The 21,142-nt window shown below is 39.1% G+C and overlaps 1 protein-coding gene across 5 annotated transcripts; it reads right to left on the bottom strand.

Annotated features, from left to right (window-relative positions):
• Positions 1-7,612: 7,612 nt before the first annotated feature.
• Positions 7,613-16,983, bottom strand: LOC121525152 (syntaxin-2-like). Of its 5 annotated transcripts, none has more exons than XM_041810983.1 (9): positions 16,942-16,983; positions 16,551-16,616; positions 16,371-16,470; positions 14,924-14,998; positions 12,106-12,179; positions 11,897-12,005; positions 11,277-11,350; positions 8,601-8,738; positions 7,613-8,495 (listed from the first exon to the last, which is right to left on the bottom strand). In XM_041810983.1, the coding sequence occupies exons 2-9, from the start codon at positions 16,599-16,601 to the stop codon at positions 8,289-8,291; spliced, it is 828 nt and encodes a 275-aa protein (XP_041666917.1). In that variant the 5' UTR covers positions 16,602-16,616; positions 16,942-16,983; the 3' UTR covers positions 7,613-8,288. The 5 variants fall into 5 exon arrangements, with proteins under 5 accessions (XP_041666917.1, XP_041666918.1, XP_041666921.1 ...); XM_041810984.1 differs by having other exon boundaries at positions 16,551-16,619; positions 16,948-16,976; XM_041810987.1 differs by having other exon boundaries at positions 16,948-16,959.
• Between the last annotated feature and the right edge of the window lie 4,159 nt (positions 16,984-21,142).

Below are 21,142 nucleotides of genomic sequence, written 5' to 3'. Positions count from 1 at the left end.
AGAACTTTCATAATAAGGTTTGCTCACTGTATTTTAATGGTCTCATATCCTTTTTTAGTATCAGCCGTGGTTTTGGCATTGGGACTCTCCCATGGATGCCATTTTTGCCCAGTATTTTTCTTACAGTTTAGTCCTGAACACTGACCCTAACTGAGGCCAGTGAGGCCTACAGTTCTTTGGATGTTGCTCTGGGTTCTGTTGTGACCTCCTGGATGAGTCGTCGTTGAACTCTTGGAGTCATTTTGGTTGGCCAATCACTCCCGGGAAGGTTCAGCACTGTTCCCAGTTTTCGCCATTGTGGATAATGGCTCTGACCGCGGTTCGCTGGCATCCCAAAGCCTTGGAAATGGCTTTGTAACCTTTTCTAGACTGGTAGATTTCAATCACTTTGTTTCTTATTTGTTCTTGAATTTCTTTGTGTTTCTTTCTGAGATCTCGTAGCCTACTTCAATTTGTCCGACAGCTTCTATTTAAGAGATTTCTGATTCAACAAATCTGCTGGTGATCAGGCCTGGGTGTGGCCAGTGAAATTGAAATAACTGTGGTTAATCACATTTAATTCATGATTTAACGAGGGGGGCAACTGCTTTTTCACACAGGGCCAGGTAGGTTTACACCCCCCCCCCCCCCAAAAAAAAAAAAAAAAAAAAAAATCAATAATCATTCAGACACTGCAATTTGTATTTACTTGGGTTGTCTTTGTGAAATATAAAAATTGGTTTGATGATCTGAAATATTTAAGAGTGATAAATATGCAAAAACATCAGGAGTCAGAAAGGGCGCAAATACTTTTCACAGCACTGTAGCACTGTGCATGCAACAATAACCTAACAAAAAGCATAGTTCAGGAGTCGTATTGATTTCTTGGGGAGTAACAAGATGGTTGCATTGAATAGAAAACCTTATAGTTCACAAAATAGAAATCTACTTAATAGTGTCTGAAGCCATTTCCTAACCAGTGCTGTGGATTAACACTGCAATAAGTCATGTTTGATAACTGCATATTCTTTCTAAAAGGGAATGGCTAAAGGCTTTTAAATATCATTCCTATCATCATTATTAAATGTTAAGCAAATCTTAAGGCTGCTCAACGTCAGCTGTTATAATTACCATTATCAGTCCCCCCAATTTCAGGATTATACACTCACTGTTCACTTCATTAGGTACACCTGTTCAGCTACCCCCAAGCACAAAAGAAAGTAAAGAGAGATGATTTCCTGATATGCAGAATTGGTGTTCAAGAACCAGCGGGAAAAAAGTCATTCTCTATGTTTAGACGGTAACTACAATGAAAACCCTGTTTCTAGTACTATTTAAGGTAGTTACTTCTCCACCTGGGTAGATCACTATAACTTAAACTGAACACCTGAACACAGCCAAATCCCTGATCAGAGGTATCAGCTGATCATGAGAGAGAGAGGGGGGAAAGACTGAGAGACACTTTGTGTTTTCCCTTATTTTTTTATTTAAAATACTGGATTTTCAAATAAATTAGAAAAGCTTTACAGAAATCATTTAACATCAAAAACCTAAAGCACTGAATCATCTTCTTATTGAATATATTAGATATAAAGTAATGCCAACTGATTAGATTATGACAGAAGACCCTGTAAAATGAAAATGAATCTGTATTTAGGTTTGTTGTATGACAGGTCATTGTGTTATGAACTCCCAGGTCAAATTTCTGTCAAATAAAACATCTCTAGGTTTATAGAATTAAGCTTCAAAATCATGAAAAATGAGGCAGTAAACTCTGCACCAGGATGATGTGGGCGTGTCTGTTAAATGAGCTGAAGACATGTCCACTCAGGAGAAATATGATCCTCTTAAATAAAAAAAAAAATGCTACAATCTGAAAGGAGAAAAGCACTCACACTATTAACCTGCCCCTTGACCATACCTAACGATCAGAGCACAGCTGCCTGGCTCTGTGCCAGAGAAGAGACAAAGTCTGTTTTCTGGCTCATATCCAACAAATCTAGTGTTAAGACACACATTTTGACTATCACAACTTTTAACTGTCACAATTTTAGCTAAAATGTTAAGTTTTCAATTGTAAGACATGCCTCATGATAAAATAATGCAATAGAACCTTTGTGTGCCAGCAAATGATCAAATCTTACAAACTATGATAAGAAAAAAAAAGTTAAATACATCTGCTTGACTAAAATACTCACAACTGCAATGACTCATAGGAGGGATTGACGGAAAACAAATTTATGAACTTATCATATTTAGTCACGGTGCTCCAAAGATGGCATTGTAAACCATAAGTGAATTCACAATCCAGTTTGACCTGATATCTTTTTTTTCCCCTATATTGTTGGCTCTGAGTTTTTAAAATGATGAAAATGATCTGCTAGCAGACATAGGTTGTACTGCAAAAGATCTCACCCTGTGTCTGATGTGGATCCACATACACTACATTACCAAAAGTATTCACTCCCCCATCCAAATAATTAAAATCAGGTGTTCCAATCACTTCCATGGCCACAGGTGTATAAAATCAAACACCTGGGCATGCAGACTGTTTCTACAAACATCTGTGAAAGAATGGGTCGCTCTCAGGAGCTCAGTGAATTCCAGCGTGGTACTGTGATAGGATGCCACCTGTGCAACAAGTCCAGTTGTGAAATTTCCTCGCTCCTAAATATTCCACAGTCAACTGTCAGTGGTATTATAACAAAGTGGAAGTGATTGGAAATGACAGCAACTCAGCCATGAAGTGGTAGGACACTTAAAATGACGGAGTGGGGTCAGCAGATGCTGAGGTGCATAGTGCGCAGAGGTCACCAACTTTCTGCAGTCAGTCGCTACAGACCTCCAAACTTCATGTGGCCTCCAGATTAGCTCAAGAACAGTGCGTAGAGAGCTTCATGGAATGGGTTTCCATGGCCAAGCAGCTGCTTCCAAGCCATACATCACCAAGAGCAATGCAAAGCGTCGGATGCAGTGGTGTAAAGCATGCCGCCACTGGACTCTAGAGCAGTGGAGACGCGTTCTCTGGAGTGATGAATCGCGCTTCTCTATCTGGCAGTCCGATGGACGAGTCTGGGTTTGGCTGTTGCCAGGAGAACGGTACTTGTCTGACTGCACTGTGCCAAGTGTAAAGTTTGGTGGAGGGGGGATTATGGTGTGGGGTTGTTTTCAGGAGCTGGGCTTGGCCCCTTAGTTCCACTGAAAGGAACTCTGAATGCTTCAGCATACCAAGAGATTTTGGACAATTCCATGCTCTCAACTTTGTGGGAACAGTTTAGAGATGGCCCCTTCCTGTTCCAACATGACTGTGCACCAGTGCACAAAGCAAGGTCCATAATGACATGGTTGAGAGAGTTTGGTGTGGATGAACTTGACTGTCCTACACAGAGTCCTGACCTCAACCTGCGAGAACATCTTTGGGATGAATTAGAGCGGAGACTGAGAGCCAGGCCTTCTCGTCCAACATCAGTGTGTGACCTCACAAATGCGCTTCTGGAAGAATGGTCAAAAATTCCCATAAACACACTCCTAAACCTTGTGGAAAGCCTTCCCAGAGAAATTGATGCTGTTATAGCCGCACAAGGTGGACTGACATCATATTACTAAACCTTATGGATTAAGAATGGGATGTCACTTAAAGGGGACATATGCAAAAATCACTTTTTCAGGCTTTTCGGACAAAAATATGTTCCCCTGGCCTGTCCACAACCCCCTCAAATAGCAGAGTAATTCATTCCCTTCCATCCTCTCTTTCTCCACCTTTCAGAAAATATGTGCTAAAACAAGCCATTATCAGATTTTACCCTCACATGGGGAGTAAGCACCTGCCCCCAGGTTCGGTTGGCCCTCCCTGCTTTTAGACTCCTCTCCTGATCTTCCTCTCAGCTGCCAGCTGAGATGCTGGATAGCTGTGTTACTCTGCCGAATTTGATCTGTGAGATTGATAGTTCGAATCCCAGTCCGGTCCTTAACTTTGGATAAAAGTGTCTGTAATATTGTAACATCAGGATTGCTACATCCATTTCCTGAGAAGGGTGTGGTCAGGGATGTAGTCAGACAGTTAATTAACATTTAAAGCCACAGAGACAGCTTGTTCTGAGAAAGGCTGAAACAGAGGGGTTTTACACATGCAAAAATTCAATACTGGAGTGTTTTTCAGCAACAAACTTCTCAGGCATGCTTTGGGGACCTCTGAGACCAATATAAACTTGTCTTAAAAAGGTAAAATATGCCCACTTTAAGTTGATATGTGAGTCAAAGCAGGTGAGAGAACACTTTTGGCAATATAGTGTATGAAAGAAGCCCCGATCTGATTTGAAAAGATCAGATACTATGCGATCTGTGCAGTTCACATTGTCATGGTTAACAGAGTCATATCAGGGGTTATCCTGAGGTCACTTTTGTCTGCAGTGTGAATGCAGCCATGGTTGTTGGTGCCAGAGGGGCTGGTCTGAATATTTCAAAAACTGCTTAGCTAATGGGATTTTCACACACACAGCCATCCCTGGGGCTTACAAAGAACTGTCCAAAAAAAGAGAATATATAAATTGAGCAGCAGTTTGCGATTTCGAAATGCCCTGTTGACAGTAGAGGTTGGAGAGTGGTCAGACTGGTTTAAGCTGATAGAAAGGCAACAAGAGCACACTGAGCCACTCACTACAACTGAAGCAAAAGAGCATTCATAAACCAACAACATGTAAAACCAGAGGCAGATGAGTGACAGTGGCAGAGGACCACACTGGGTGCCACTCCTGTCAGTTAAGCAGAGGAAACCAAGGCTACATTTAATATGGGACCACTAAAATTGTACAAGAGAAGCTAAGAAGAAAATTGCCTGATCTTCAAAGATGCTGCAACATTAAAACCTACCAGACCACCAACAACCATGCCATAAAGTCTCACAAAAAATAACCTTCGTCTCTATTCTGATACTGCATTTGAACGTCAGAGGATTACCTTGACCTAAATGTATTTTTGGTGCCATCTAGTGGCTGATTAGATATTTGCATCAACAAACACTTCAACAGGTGTACTAGAACAGACCATTATCATAAATAGTTGTTCCTTCCAATACCACCCACTTTCAGTATTATTACTGGCATTATAACAATAAATGTATTTTAATCATTGTCATTTTATGTCTGGTCATCTCTTTTTTCCTCCTTCTATGTAACTCTCAATCACAACACAGTTGCAATAGCTGTACCAAGTTTGGTTATGCTTGAGGTTTCTGCTGTTAAAAAGGATAGTTTTCCTTGCCACTCTTTCTTGGCTAAATGTTGCACAAGTGCTTTGCTCATGGTGGATTAAAGATGTGTCGATGTACATAAGGCACTTAAAAAGAGCAGTTCTTTGTTATTTTGGGACAAAATTTTGACATGAATTAGCACTGTGCAATACCAGGGTTCCTTCACACCTTTTTAAAAATCAAAGACTTTCAAGACCTGAAGTAAGAAAAATTGAAATCACTTTTTGGACATGGTAGCAGAAAGATTTCTCGTTACACCAGACAAGAGATGAACTTTCTGATTTAGTTTTTTGTTTATAGAAAGTCAAATGGTAAAGGTCATAGTATACAGGTGCATCTCAAAAAATAAGAATATCATGAAAAAGTTCAATATTTTTTGTCACTCTTTTCTGAAAGTGAAACCCATAAATTGTATAGACTTGTTACACATAGAGTGAAATAATTCAAGCCTTTTTTCTTGAAATGTTGATGATTATGGCTTACAGACTCTTCTAGGTCCCAGAGTCTGGAGGAGGAGTGGAGAGGCACAGAATCCACATTGCTTGAAGTCCAGTGTAAAGTTTCCACAGTCAGTGATGATTTGGGCTGCTGTGGTATCTCCTGGTGTTGGTCCACTGTGTTTTCTGAAGTCCACAGTCAACGCAGCCATCTACCAGGAAATTTTAGAGCACTTCATGCTTCCTTCTGCTGACAAGCTTTACAGAGATGCTGATGTCATTTTCCAGCAGGACATGGCACCTGCCCACGCTGCCAAAGGTACCAAAAGCTGGTTCGATGACCATGGTGTTACTATGCTTGTTTGGCCAGCAAACTGGCCTGACCTGAACCCCATAGAGAATCTATGGGGTATTGTCAAGAGGAAGACGAGAGACACCAGATCCAACAATGCAGATGACCTGAAGGCTGCTATCAAAGCAACCTGGGCTTCTGTTACACCTGAGCAGTGCCACAGGCTGATCGCCTCCATGCCACGCAGCACTGACGCAGTAATTCATGCAAAAGGAGGCCCAACCAAGTATTCAGTGCATAAAAATCAACATAATTTTTAGAAGCCTGACATTTCTGTGTAAAACATTCTTTTTTAATTGATCTTATATAATATTCTAATTTTTTTGAGACACTGAATTTTGGGTTTTCTTACCTGTGAGCCATAATCATCAACATTTCAAGAAATAAAGGCTTGAAATATTTCACTATGTGTAACAAGTCAATATAATATATGAGTTTCATTTTCAGAAAAGAGTGACAAAAAATATTTAACTTTTTCATGATATTCTAATTTTTTGAGATGCACCTGTATATATGCCCAAATGTGATTATTTCTGGCACATTTAATGCCTCTATTCCATCCATTTACGGTATATATCATTCACAGGGAGTAGACTACTAAAAAAAAACACCTACCACTTAATTCCCTGAATATTGGAGAATAGTTATAGGATAACATGGAGAAAATTCAGGGGGATGGGCTGACATGCACATACAAGTTACAGGTGGCAATGTTTAAATGCTTAATTGTGACGTGTACAAGCATTATAAACAAAAAAGAATGTTTAAAATAATTTTAGGTTTGCAGGAAAACAAATATCGGAAAAAGGCATGTCTTAGTCAAAGTTCCCTCTAAATTAAGGCCCTTCACTAGTAAAAGTAAGACTTTTCAAGGCCTAAATTTCAAAGGTCCAATTTCAGTCTTTTAAGACTTTTCAAGGATCCCAGGGAATTCTGAAATACAGATTGACTTAAGTTTGACCTTTACTTTAAAAAAAAAAAAAAAAAAAAAAAAAAAGCTTCCATTTAGTCTTTGTCCACCCAACACATCAAATTCTTATGTCACAAAAATGGCTGGAGGAAGAAAAAGACCATCATACTCAAGTAAAAGTAGAATAATGTTGGTTACAATTTACTGAACTACAAGTACTGGTAAAGTAAATCACTAACAGTTTATTATTGAGTAGCTACTTTTGATGGCCAAGGAGCTTGTACAATAAAATATGAGCTTTCCTTAATGTGCAATAACAAGAGAATATGAATCTCCAACCAGGTTGGCCATCACAAGGCGTGCCTTAAACTAAAATAAAATGCAACTGCTGTTTTGTGATGAAATATGGGATCAATATTGTGCCATTTGCTACGAACAGTCATGTTGTCAAAGCCAAACTACTGGCCAGTTTTGGATCTCCATGCTTTGGCTTTAAGTGCTTTTTACTCGGTACTTGTTTTTCAAATGTAGAGAAGTACAATACTTCCCCCTGAAATATACTTACATAAAAGTAAAATTACCAATAGTCAAAAAAGTACAAGCTACTGAATAACTGATTTATGTGAAGGCTATTACTTTTCACACCTGACAAAAACACATTGGTGACACATTATACACAGTAACATTACCACACAGATTTATTTTGGGAATTCATCCGAAAAGATAACACACAGTTCACTCTGTAATACCAAATATCAATACATAAAAAACAATAGTAAAAATGACTGAATTAGTTAAACACACAATCAGACAAATAAACAAAGAGTTCATCATGACTGCAGCCAGGAGGAATGGTAAATGAGCTCTAATCAGTCTCTTTTCAAGTACTGTCATGCCCCCTACTGGCCACTGGGAAGAACATTGGCTAACGTTGAGAGATTATTTGGGAAATGATCCCAACAGTCGGTCTACATCTAAAAGCATTGATTGTCTGAAAAATTAAATCACTGAAATAAAGGAATAACCTTTAGTCTCTGCAGTCAAAGTTTGTGTACACTGAGTGACAAATAAAACACCTTTTCGAAGAGTTTGTAACCTGTGATCCACACATATCCTCATTAATGACTTCATCTCAGTATCCTCTCATTTTTTAATTTAACAGGTCGCTATCACAGCAGTCCAGATCGACATTTTAATTCCAGATAACAAGGTTCTCAGTAACCTTTAGGAAAAAAAAAAGGCCTCTAAGGTGGCAGACAGCTACCAGATCATAAACCTGATGAAAGCAGTTTTCCATCAGGCACAGGCTTTGATGTTGATCGTGATGTTTGGTGCAGTCAGTGTTCAAACAGGTTCAGGAGCTCAGTCATGGTTTACCTCTGAGGTTTTCTGATCATTTGCAGTTTTAGTACTTGCCTGTCTCTTGAAGGGTTTGAGGAAGCTTGGCAGTGATACTACCTTATATGGGTTTTTCTTAAATGTGACTGCTTTATAGGTTTCTGCTTTGGAGTCGTCTACATACTCTGAGGCACTCGTTACATTCTTTTCTATGTTGTTGATCAGCTCCCCCTGTGTTAAAAAAACAAAACAAACATCAGCCACGCTTGTATAATGGCACCAGTGAACATATCTATCATAGTCATTAGCACTTTTCATTTTATGCAGCAGTCTTACCTGAATCTCTAACAGCATGGCAGTGTCAACAAATACCTCGTGCAGCTCCTTGATACCGGACTCCAGACTGATGATGTCCTGATGACGAGATTCAATCTCACTCAGAGCCTGGCTTGAGATCTGAGCGTTAGAGTTGATCTGTTGAAAATAAACAGTTGGTTTTATCATCATCTTAATGACTCCACAGCCTATTGAGCCCAGGACTTAAAGTTTCCGACAACAAATAAAACCCTAAAGGTGATATTTCTCATTATTAGTCGGTTAGTCTGATAGATCATGTACTGTATTCTGCAATCTATTATTTCTGTTCAGCAAGCCACTGTAATGAAAACACTGTCTGACCAAGTTCTATTCAAAAACTAAGGACTACAGGCAATCTTACCAATCCAAAAAGTCTCATAGATTTAACAGTTGTTTTAATGTCATAAATAAGTATCCCTGGTTAACTGCAGTCAAAAAAGAAGAAAACAAAAGATTATGTTCATGGATAGGCTAAAGGCACTCAGAATATAAGTAAATATAATAAGTCAGAAAGTGAGATGTTGATCCAGTTCTCCTCATCTCACACTGAGCTCCTGTCTCCCCCTCTCTCTCTAGCGTCACGTTATGTCACTAACTTTAAACTTAGTTTTCATGGTAGTTTTGATGTTAAAATAAGAAGGACCTGTTTATTTTTATACTTAGTTGTCACAGCTGACAGTATAAATACCTTACTATTATTATTAGTAGTGATCTGACAGATTATCATAACTATTCACTATTCTCAAGCCAACACAATCACAGCAGATGGCTGACAAGTCTTTTCTTACATTTTAATTTTGCACTCTCTAGACTTTTTAAAAACAGTCTCAAGAAATCATTTATTATTTATTGCTGCTGTGCAAATACAGATTGAGACTGATTGACTTCACATAAGTAATAACTTCCACTGAGAGTGAATAAGTTTAGTCAGCTGATTTATAAAAGAGCACAGAGTTTACTCTCTCCATAGATTTAGATCCAGCCATGAAAAACACTTTTTCAGCTGATGAAATGTTAATTTCTGAATCAGAAAAGTTGTTTTCCAGACAATATATTTTAAATAGCTGTGTTTTTTGTAAATAGTCATGCAAAGAGCAAAATGAGACAGTCACTGTATAATCATAGTTATGGGTTGGGCTTCTGATAGAAGAGAAAAATCTTTTCCCCAGCCTGCACCGTTGCAAATGCACTGATTTTTTTCTGATGCTAATGTTAACATGCTGTCCTATATTAGGTCAAAACTGTCAATTTACAAAGGATAAAACACTGATAAACTAGAAAAGCACTCAGAGAGCGGAGACCTCTGTCACTAGCCCTATCCCCCGATAGTGAAGAATCCTTCAAAAAATTCCTGGATCCGTCCCCATGTGCCCCCCACCACGGCAGTCACTGATTACCCCCTCCTCGGGGGCTGGAAACACAGTGAGGCAAAGCACTGGCTTCGCTATGGGTGGACTGTCATGGCGGAAGCTTTGCCTGCCGTTGCCATCAGATGCACTAAGAGTCTCACCCATGGTGTCACTGGACTACTGGAAGTCATGGCAGAGGGTGAATATTCCTCTATTCCTCCCAGCATTGTGAGTATTCTCGCTACAATTCGCTGTTTTTCTCTTTGTTATGCTTGGACTCGTCTCCTCAACCAGGCGTGCATCTTTCAAACTCTATAAACTCCAAAACTTTGAATAGAAACACACCCAAAAATGCAACTGGGATTGAAGTTACTCATGTCCGCCATCTCCTAGTGTAAAGTGGTAAATGTGCAACCCTCCGCCATAAGCCCTGTTTCCCAATAGTACAGAATCCTTTAAAAAATTCCTGAATCCAGATGGTGATCCAGATCACTCCCAAAATCTAATCAGTTCTTCCTTATGCCCTTTCTGACATTCCCTGAAAATTTCATCAAAATCTGTCCACAACTGTTTGAGTTATGTTGCTAACAAACTAACAAACAAACTAACAAACCCACCCGATCACATAACCTCCTTGGCGGAGGTAGCTAGCCAGAATAGAACTGAATTGTTGTCTGTATCTTACAAAATGCAGAAGAAGAATTTCTTCTTCTACGGCAAATTGGTAGATTTAACTGGTGGAACAATACGGCGCATGTCAAAAAATGTTTTGTTCAGATCAGATTAAGATGCATGATCACGCGCATCTGAATCGGATCATATCTTCCAGCATTCATGTGTACAGAGACGATCTATTCTCTGATCGGAATAATTTTAATCAGATTGTGAAATGTATCCGCAGCTAGTACGTATAAGCTAATCCCATTCAAATGCACCCGTACAAATTTACACGCCACCGATGCAGTAGTGGGAGAAAATTGAGATTAGAGTCTTGCCCAAGGACTGTTAAACAGGTCAATATGTTGGGTAAATTTAAAACAAATGTTCTTTTGTCTTTATTTAAATGTTTATTTGTAGTGCAGAAGGCCACACAGCAGCTTTAGGGTTATTTGCCAATGGCAAGCAGAGTTTTCTGGACGTTCCTCTTGATGATGCCTGTATACATCTACAATGTACAGGGTGTCAGATATTACAGAATATCTGGCAGGGTGAGGCTTTGCTCACGGTGAGGGGCCATTTTTAATCACATTTCATATAATTTTCGTTGTCTTTTAGAGCTCTGAAAGTAAAAAAAAAATTCACTTACATCAGATATGAAAACGGCAAGATTGTCACAGTGCAGCATCTCCTCCAGCTCTTCATCTGTTGTCACTTTATCAACTAAAACAGATTGTTGAAGAAATAACATTGTTAGTTTTCAGGCTTAAGTTCCTGATCCATAAAATCAAAAATACTATCCTCAATAGAAAGGTACTGAGCATGTGGCTAATTCAAAAGTCAACATTTTTGTCATTCAGTCTTAACAAAACCAACACTAAATGCCAGTATGGATTTTTTTATGTTTACCACAAGATGGCGTGATTACACCTATGCTACTCTGCTTGATTTTCACTCAACCAAAAACACTCATGCTGTTTATTTGAACAGAAGTATTTATACATGATCTGGAGGGAAAAGGGATATCTAAAACTTAATTCTGAGCTTGTTATCCCAAGTTACAAGAGAAACACAAAGACTGTGAACACCACTGCACTTTCCTGATATTATAGAGGAGAAGAGATTGGAGGTTGTGGCTCTCCTCCTCCTTAAAAATACAGTAAGTGCAATAGCCTGATAAGATCCTGGTTGATGATATGTGCACTGTTTACACAACAGGGAGGAGAGCAAGTGTTTATGTTTTGGATCCGTTTGTGTTCGCCAACTCACCAATCTCCAGCTGTCTCTGGATTTGTGCCTTGCATTTCTCTCTGAAGGAGATCTGAGCCTTGTGGTATCCCCTCATGACATCTGCAAACCAGCGAGTTAGATGAGAGTGCTGTTGAAAGACAGTCAGAAGAATTTAAATCAGACCACTGAACTGGTGTTTAAAAAGGATAACGTCATCTTGACTGTGCAGAAGTTTGAGGCCCGCAGACCTGGTTTTTGTGAATCCGTTGGATTACCGAGACACTTTTGTTGCTTTCCTCTGAAGGGAAGTCCTTCTGCATTGCTGGTACAACACATGAGACAGAAACATTCACCATTAATTTAAAGCTTCATTTAGAATGAATAAAACATGATCAACATTGATTCTGTGCATGCAGCCATAGAAAACATGTTTGTCAAATAATCTGTTCATGAAAGCTCTTACTGAGCTCTGCATGCCACAGCAGTATGGATCTTAGTGTTCACTCAGAGTGAACTACATAAGCTAGCCTTTTCTATCAATTTGCAAGTCAAATTTCCTGATATGATCTGTGTTGCCCTTACAACTAGAGGGAAGTGTGATGATACCAAAAAGTTCCTCTTCACTGTCTCAAAAAACAATGATCACCAGCAAATAAAGGTAACAACTTTGCACAATAACAAAAGCAATAGCTTTGTTTCAGTTATCTTATGTCCCAACAACAGTATAAGAAAAACAGATATACTGTGCAGAGCAAAAAAGTTTATCATCAGTAAACAAGGACTGAAAACCAACTAAAACGGTATAAAATTACAGTAAAATGTCCATAGTTTGTGACTTTAACTGCAGCATATTGACAGGAAAGTCCTTTTTGGTTTGTTTAGAAATTGTGGTGGCAATACTAGATAAATTTGTTTATACTTAGTAATAGAAGTCATTATGCCAATCTACTGTACAACCTAGACCAGTGGTTCTCAAGTGGTGGGTTGGGTCCCAAAAGTGGCTTGTGGAGCTGTTTTTAGTCAGTTGCAAAGCTGTGCCTGGAAAAAAGTGTCATTAAATCTATGATGTAAGGAAAGTCTAAGCAGATGGATACATTTGATCACACTGTGTTTTTCAAAATAGGGAGCATATTTGGGTCATTTTTTCAAGCTCTAAACTTATCCAACTCCTTCTCCAGGGAAAACAAGAATGTTTTTTCTCATTTTAATGTTACTCTCTCAAAATATCAAGAAAACATAAATTTACACCTTACCATTTGGAACAGAATAAAATACCCAACATATGAATATATGCATGCCAGTTTAGGGTTTCTTAAATGACATTTGTTATGTTTAATTCCATACATGGTGAACTTCAATATACTTTGTTAGATAAGTGTAAGTTGTTGAAAAATTTCAGGAAAAAGAGTCGTGATTGCTCATTCGAGAAGTGTGCTGGATCCTGTGGCTAGACCAGTTAAGGACCACTGTTTTAGACGGTGTGTAAGAAGTTTGATTCACCAACCGGCCCCACTGATATTTAACAAAGATATCAGCTGCTAGCTCATGTTATGTTGTTTACTCATTAGGGCTGCACATGCCCACTAAATCATATGTCTTCTTGCTCTGATTGGCCAATCATGAATGTGACAGAATATTTGTTCAGTTACCCTCCAAGAATTTTTTAGAAACATATTGTACCCTTTTAAGACAAGTTTATGTTGTTCTCAGAGGTCCCCAAAATATGCCTGTGAAGACTGTAGCTGAAAAAAACACTCCAGTATTGGATTTTTGCATGTCTAAAAACCCCTCTGTTTCAGCCCTTCTGAGAACGAGCTGTTTCTTGGTCTGTGGCTTTAAATGTTAATGAGCTGTCTTACTCTGCCCCTGACCACACCCCTCTCAGGAAATGGATGCAGCACTCCTGATGCAACAGACAGTTAATATCCAAAGCAAAGGACCTGACTGGGATTCGAACCAAGAATCTCCTAGACCAAAACCAGCAGGGTAATGCACTCAGCTATCCAGCATCTCAGCTAGCAGCTGAGAGGAACATCAGAACAGGAGGGTGGAATTTTCTTCCAAGTGGGGAGGGCAAACTAAACCTGGGGGCAGTGCTAACTCCCCACATGACATCATGAGGGGAAAATCTGAGAACGGCTTGTTTCAGCACACATTTTCTGAAAGGTAGAGAAAGAGAGGGTGGAAGGGAATGGATTTTTCTGGTATTTGAGGGGATTGTGGTCAGGCCAGGGGCACATACCACAACACAGACATGGGTGGCTGCCCTGATGGATGTGAAATATGCAGCTCATTCAAAGGACAAATGAAACAGTCCAACCAGCATTTCAGTTTTTTTTCTACTCAGATCATATCAAACTTTATTATTCTTTTATCGTCTCAAGTTTTTAATTGCTATTTGTCAGGCAAAAATGTGGATCACCATTTATCTGTTACAAAAAACAGAAGATACAACTTTTGGACCACATTGCCCAACCCTACCTCCGTTCTCTCTTATGTTGTCTGGGATTTTTCAGCCTGAATGCATTAACAACTATGAAATCAGAGGGTGACTCTCTCACTTGCAGCATTGTCAGTCACTGTGGACAACATTAACAAAGGATAGATGGGCAAACATCTTTGATAAGTTATCCACCTTTTAAGTCCCCTAGCTAAGCCATTTCTGTTCCATTAACAGAGCCTCACATAGGTCCATCAGCTGCTTAGCAAATTAAAATGACAGAACAGCAAGCACAACAGCGCTAGCTTGTTAAATATTCAAACAGTGGTGGCTCCACACAGGGGGGTTGAAATGGGCTCATTTGATTGGTGAAGGATTCACCAAAGGAATTTTAGTTCATGAATTGTATCAATGAATGAATCAAAGTGCATGTAAAGAGTGCTGACAATATGTTTTAAATAATAACGATGTTGACTTTTTTCTTGTGCTTTTGGGTTTTGTCCCTGACCAGTAACCCATAAGATAAAAAACAAAACAAACAAAGAAAAAAAAAACAACAACAACAAAGAAATAAAGTACAAACTAAAGACCACATTGCACAAATTCCAAAATGTATTTCAACTCACATTTTAGCTTGACTCTGACCAGGTTGGCATTTTTCTTGGTCTCACTGTTCAGCAGCTCCAGTTCCTCTTTTTTTTCTGAGAAAGAAATAATGAGTTACTGTCATGAATCATTTTTGTACAATAAAGTGAGTTTGAATCGTATTTTCATTCTGTTTATTATCCTGAACAAGTTTAATCTTTAAAATCAGATAATATAACACCTAAGTCAAAAATCATCAAATGAACCAACATCTGCAATCTAAGTTCAGACTGATGCCCTAAGAACATACCAATTGTCCAGGCATTCACCTTATTACCCCCTTCCACTCAACCCCCTGAATTTGTCTTTTGACTTCTGCTTTAGCAACTTTTCTTCTAATTATTGTGACATACTCTCATGGAACAAATAATTACTGGCATCATAAATACCATCAGAAAATTTGATTCAAATTAAATACAATCTAATATGTTTTTTGCACAAAGTCATGTAACTTCTAACTTACACAGAGACTCAGTAACCTTGCAAAGCAGATGGATATGCCTGTTTCCTTGTTGTTCACTGGCTAATCCATCTTGCAAAGGTCCTATCTGAAACGTTTGGGCCCGGTTAGAAAGTGACAGGACCAATCAGTGACGAGAAGCAGTACTTTCAGGCGCAGCAGAGTTGTGACATAAACAAGCAGCAGCAAGAGCTGGTGCATTTATGGAGGAAGAGATTAGCGTGGATGTTGCTAAAGCGCCAGTTTTATCAGAACTTGACAACATTTCTTCATTAAAAGAAGAACAAAGAACAGCAGTGAGTTGTTTTCTTTTTAAAAACCACAAAAGTTGAGTACTTGCATGTCTATAGTCGCCATGGTTCGCGTTATTCCTCAGTAGCTGCGCATGCACAGCTCGATAGCAGCTATGTCACGTGTTTTGTTGCTCTTATTGGCCCGTAGAGATGTGACTGACAGAACGTTCATCCAATAACACTCTGAGGTTTTTTTCAACTCCTCTGCATTTTCAGAAACGTTTCCTATTGAAGCTTTCCCAGATGGATGTGTGAAACACATCCATCTGGCATGTCAGGTTAGAGACTCAGACCATAGCCTTGTGTTTTCATGGAACATAAGGGGAACAGGACTGTGTTTTGTTTGTGCATCATCAGAATCCTGTGTTTTAACTCATTTTTTAATCCAAAAATTGCCATAATATGATGTCATGGTAGCCTATATGAGCATGCAGTTGCCTTGTTTCATCCATTAACCGACAGACTTCTGTTACCCTTTCTACAAACAAAAAGGCATCCTTCTCTCTCTGTTGTCTGTCTTCTCAGTGTGTACTCTGATGGGGGAGACGGATCTCTGACAGACTCAGCAGTATACTCAAGGCATCAAGTTTTTGCTTCACTGTCACTTGAAAACGTGTTCTGATCACTATCAAACCACATATGCATTAAAACCTCAGCACTTTGTAATGTACTTACTCTTGTCTTGGTTTGGATTTGAAAGGATGGCGCCATGTCTCCTCTCCACCTCCTCTGCCTGACAGGAGATCTTTTCAATGAGGCTGCTGACCTCCCCCACCTACACAGAGAGCGATTTACACAAACAGTGCTGCTGGAGATGACGAGACTCAAAACAAACTCAGGCTCTGTGAAGTTTACCTTTTGGAAAAAATCCTCCATGTTGATTGTGCTCTGTGTTGCAGCTGTCATATCATCCCGCCGCTGCTGCTAAAAACAAAACAGGGAATTATCAGGCTTCTGAAAATGCCCACCTGTTACTTAAAAACAATCATTGTAACGTTTCTAGCACCTGCTACATTTATGTGAGCTACTCAGAGGTAAAAAGGGGGCACTATATCCGCTTTAGGACGCTGCTTCTATATCGTAGCATGATAGGCTGATACTTTTTAACTCACGCGACGCCACTGAAGTATTTTAGTACCCTAAAACTGTTGCTGATGAGTATTTACTCCAGCCATGCTCCTTCTTCATGGCATAAATAAGAGAAAAATACTTGTGTTAATGTCGGTATTATCGTTACGCCATTCACCTCTACCTGCCTGGTGTCCTCCCGTGCTCGACTGAGCTCACCTGTATGTGTGAAAGAAAAGAGCTCATACACGCATGCGTGTTACGGTTGTATTGAGCAAACAAAGAGACGCTAACTGCCACCTGTCTGTGCAAAACTACAATTGAGACACCTGTGTGTAAGAAAATAAGGCACTTGAGGCGTGTTGTAAGAGAAAGTCTGCGTATTTGAAATGTAGCCTACTTATTTGTGGCAGTAAACTACTGTAAATATGAGATGGAAATGGGATATTAGCCTCTACATTTTCAAACTAGGCGTGCTGATCAGCTAGGGGGGCTTTTAGGGTAGCTTACGTTTAGCCTACAGAATGCTCTCTGCTTAGTTAGCTTATTATTCTACTGTCATATTGTAGTGTCATGCTCTTATGCATGCTGAATCACTGCAAGACTTTAAAGGTGTATTAAAATATGAAAAAAACTTTTTGTTTTATTACTCACATTTTTCTTTCTATGATGTTTTAAGATTAAAGGAAAAATATTTCTATGAGGTTATTTGTGGATAAATATGTTAGGGGTACATATAAAGCAAACCCTATGCAAACCAGCTTGCCTCTGACAAACAGACGTCCATTTATTAAAACATAATGTGCACCATGTGTGAGATTTACAAGGGTTATCAATGACTTGGTCTTTCAGTCACTTGACAATAACGCTTTTACATGAGATAATAAATCAGTGCCAAACCAACTGCAGGTTTCAATCCCTTATGATTGTAAACACCCAAGTCACTGGTCTGTACTGTTTTGTTTTAACTGTAGATAAATATTAACCTGTAGTCTTCTTTTATTGCAGTTTAGGGTGCAGCATACTCGTATAATTTATGCCTGCAGGTCTTACGCTTCCCTTTATGTCCCACCCAAGAGGACCCTTTGGTTTAAACTATAGATCTCACTGCATCTGGATATTAATATGACAAGCTCTTAGGTTGCTTTTAAGAGTAAATTCAAGACTTACCTTTACATCCTGGCTTTTAATTTTGAGCCAGTATTACTATTAGTTATTTTTACGCATGTTTTATTGCTGGAATTTAATTTGCCTTTCGTTTAAGTTTTGAAATTATCTGATCAGATTCCTTCTTGATTTAATCTCAGTATAAATGTATCCATGCCATCAATTTCTATTATTTTTTGTCTCTTCTGGGCACTCTAGGTTGCATTATTTTGCATTGACACACTTCTAAATAACACATATTGCGCAGACCTTTCCCTATGGATCAGGCAGCAGGCGTATCTAGTTCTGGTAAATACTCTGAAATATTTCACCCAAAGACAGATCCCAACTTTTGTACAAACAGAATATCCTGAAGGTTTTAACATTTTCCAAAATAATCCTAGGTTTTAGCATTTTACTTAGAGCTCAAATTGATTCTGATTACTCCCTTTTGCACTTTAATCATAGAAACACTGAGTTTTGCTGTACATGCTGGCTTAGGCTACTCCAAACAAAGCATAACAGAAGTTTTACTATCTTACAGTACATAAACTGACTTAACCTCAAATTCAGTGACGATATACAGGGACTGTAATGCCATTGTATTAAAACTGTTTAATTCGGTCCACTTTTTGAAGCTATAACAGCCTCCACTCTTCCTGGAAGTCTTTCCACAGGATTTTGGAGTGTTTCTGTAGGAATTTGTGCCCATTCATTTTGTAGAGCATTTATAAGGTCACGCACAGATGTTGGACAAGAAGGCCTGGCTTGCAATCTCTGTTACAGTTCATCCCAAAGGTACTTAATGAGGTTGAAGTCAGGGCTCTGTGCAGACCAGTCAAGTTCTTCCACACAGAACTCATCAAACCATGTCTTTATAGTTCTTGCTTTGTGCACTGGGACTCAGTCAGGTTGGAATGGTAAAGGGCCCCAAACTGTTGCCACAAAGATGGAAGCACAGCATTGTCCACAGTCTCTCTGTATGCTGAAGCATTAAGACTGCCCTCCCCCGGAGATAAGCCCGAACCCTGAAAAACAGCCTCATACCATTATCCCTCCTCCACCAAACATTACAGTTGGCACAGTGCACTCAGGCAATTCTCCTTGCATCTGTGAAATCCAGACTTGCCACATGTGACTGCCAGAGTGATTCATCACTCCACAGAATTTCCTCTCCTCCACAGGTCAGTGTTGGTGTGCTTTACTACACTCCAACTGGCACTTGGCATTGGACTTGGTTATGTGCATGCAAGCTGCTGGGCCATGGAAACCAATTTTATGAAGCTCCCACCACACAGTTTTTGTGCTTACATTAATGGTAGTTAAAGTTCTGAACTCTTCGGTTATGGAATCAGTAGGGTGTTAGCTACTTTTACACACCATGCAACTTAGCTGTCATTGACCCTGCTCTGTGATTTAACGTGGTCTTCCACTTCATGGCAGAGTTGCTGTTGTTCCTATATGCTTCCACTTTCAAAGATAACAATGCAGGTGACTGTGGAATATTCATCAGGGAGGACATTTTGTAAACTATCTTTAGTAATTAGCGGGGGTGGACAAATACTTTTGTCCATGCAGTGCAGTGGTTCTTAACATTTTCAGCCCGTGACCCTCAAAATAAAGGTGCCAGAGACCGGGGACCCCCATTGTACCTGAAGGTGGTTGAATACAGCCATGCACAATCAAGAATAGTCATGTGCAGACAAGGCTGTCCATAAAGGCAGATAAAAAGGAGAGCTCTGTGGCACCCAGCCAAACTGGGGGCCCATGGTCCGTTATAAAGTTAAACTGTAATATCTATATTTCATATTTTACCTTAAAAAATAACCACTCTTATTAAATGAACAAATATATTTTTTTAATCATTTGTGTAGTAAATAGTCTTCTTAACAATGTAACAATGGTTAATAATGGCAAAAAAATAGTGGAAAAGGGGGTGAATTGGGTTTTAAAAGTAGCAGGAATGGGTTAGATGTGGCAAAAATTAGATAAAAAATAGAAAAACAAAGGCAAAAATGGGTTAAAGTGGAAAAAATGGGCACAAATAGTGGTAAAAGGGAGTCAAAAAGTCGCTGGAATAGCTTTAAATTAGCCAAAAGGGGTGGAAATCTGGTGAAATGGGATGACAAATTGATATAAACTGGCCAAAAAGGGTTAACTGAGAGAGAAAAAATAGGCAGATATTGGCAGAAATTGGTTAAACTAGCAAAAATGGGTCTCGTGACCCCCAAGGGGGTGTACCTATTAAAACCAATCTCTGCAATTTTTAAAACTTGAATTACAGTGAAAAACATCACTCAAATTTTGGGCATCAAAAGTATAAAAATGGATGAAAAAAACAATTTCAGAACTCTAATATGTATGCCTCTTTGGACAAAAACATCAGCCAAATAAAATTGTTATAGTAGTGTTCTGAATGCACTTCTGTGAGGGAGCATGTTTGCATGATTGTGTTGCCACATTGGCTGGTTTTTGACAGTTAAGGTGCACTTCCCGTTTTTTCTTTACTCTTTTCAGAGGTGAATATGAATGCATGCTCAGAGACATAGATGGATCACTGCATCTACATTTTTCATCAGACACAGATTCTGCAGAGAACTGGCTTCGCCTGAAATAACAAACCCTTCCCTGGCCTTTTCACATGAGTGACACATACAGCCCAGAGCTTCTGTCTCAAATCAGAAGTGCTGCTTTTCATAAATAATGCAGTGTGTGCTTGTGGGTACTAAAGAGCTTCTTGGTTTTTCAGTGCATGGTACAATACCTTCCATTATCCTTGGAGTGGCCGTGAGCAGAGAGCTTGGGTTTAGATGTTGTTCTTTTGAATATGACATGATTTCTGCAAAGTTTGATGTCTGAAAACAGAAGAAACTATCACAACATGAACTTAAAGAACAGCAAACATTTTAAAGGACACACTGTATCTCTAAACCATGATGAAGCCAGAGGGGTAATTACAGTTGTAAGGGTGTGGCAGGTTGTTTGCTCTGTAACCCAGATCAAATAATAGTTAAACGTCTGTCAAAATGCTTTCATATAGCCTATCACCATGTCTCTATGAGAGTAGGATTAGTTCAAGATGCCAGATATTGAGGAATTTATCCAATCCACACTCTACAGCAGGATTGAAAAGCTTTCATATGCCCGTTTCCCAAAGACAAATAAAAGCTTCAAACATTACAATGAATTTCATACATTTCATAAATCCACAATTTTGTGTTCAAACACTAAGG

The sequence above is a fragment of the Cheilinus undulatus genome, linkage group 17 (genome assembly GCF_018320785.1).
Source record: "Cheilinus undulatus linkage group 17, ASM1832078v1, whole genome shotgun sequence".
NCBI lineage: Eukaryota > Metazoa > Chordata > Actinopteri > Labriformes > Labridae > Cheilinus > Cheilinus undulatus.
Note: the sequence above shows the minus strand (reverse complement) of the source record. Positions and strands in the feature narration are given on the sequence as shown.

Bases quoted from the DNA above. Each gene is read 5' to 3' on its own strand.
- LOC121525152 (XM_041810983.1), bottom strand. From the start codon at position 16,601: ATGACAGCTGCAACACAGAGCACAATCAACATGGAGGATTTTTTCCAA. The intron at 12,006-12,105 runs GTCTGCGGGCCT...GTCTTTCAACAG, and splicing joins AACGGATTCACAAAAACCAG to CACTCTCATCTAACTCGCTG. The intron at 11,351-11,896 runs GTGAGTTGGCGA...AATCTGTTTTAG, and splicing joins CCAGAGACAGCTGGAGATTG to TTGATAAAGTGACAACAGAT.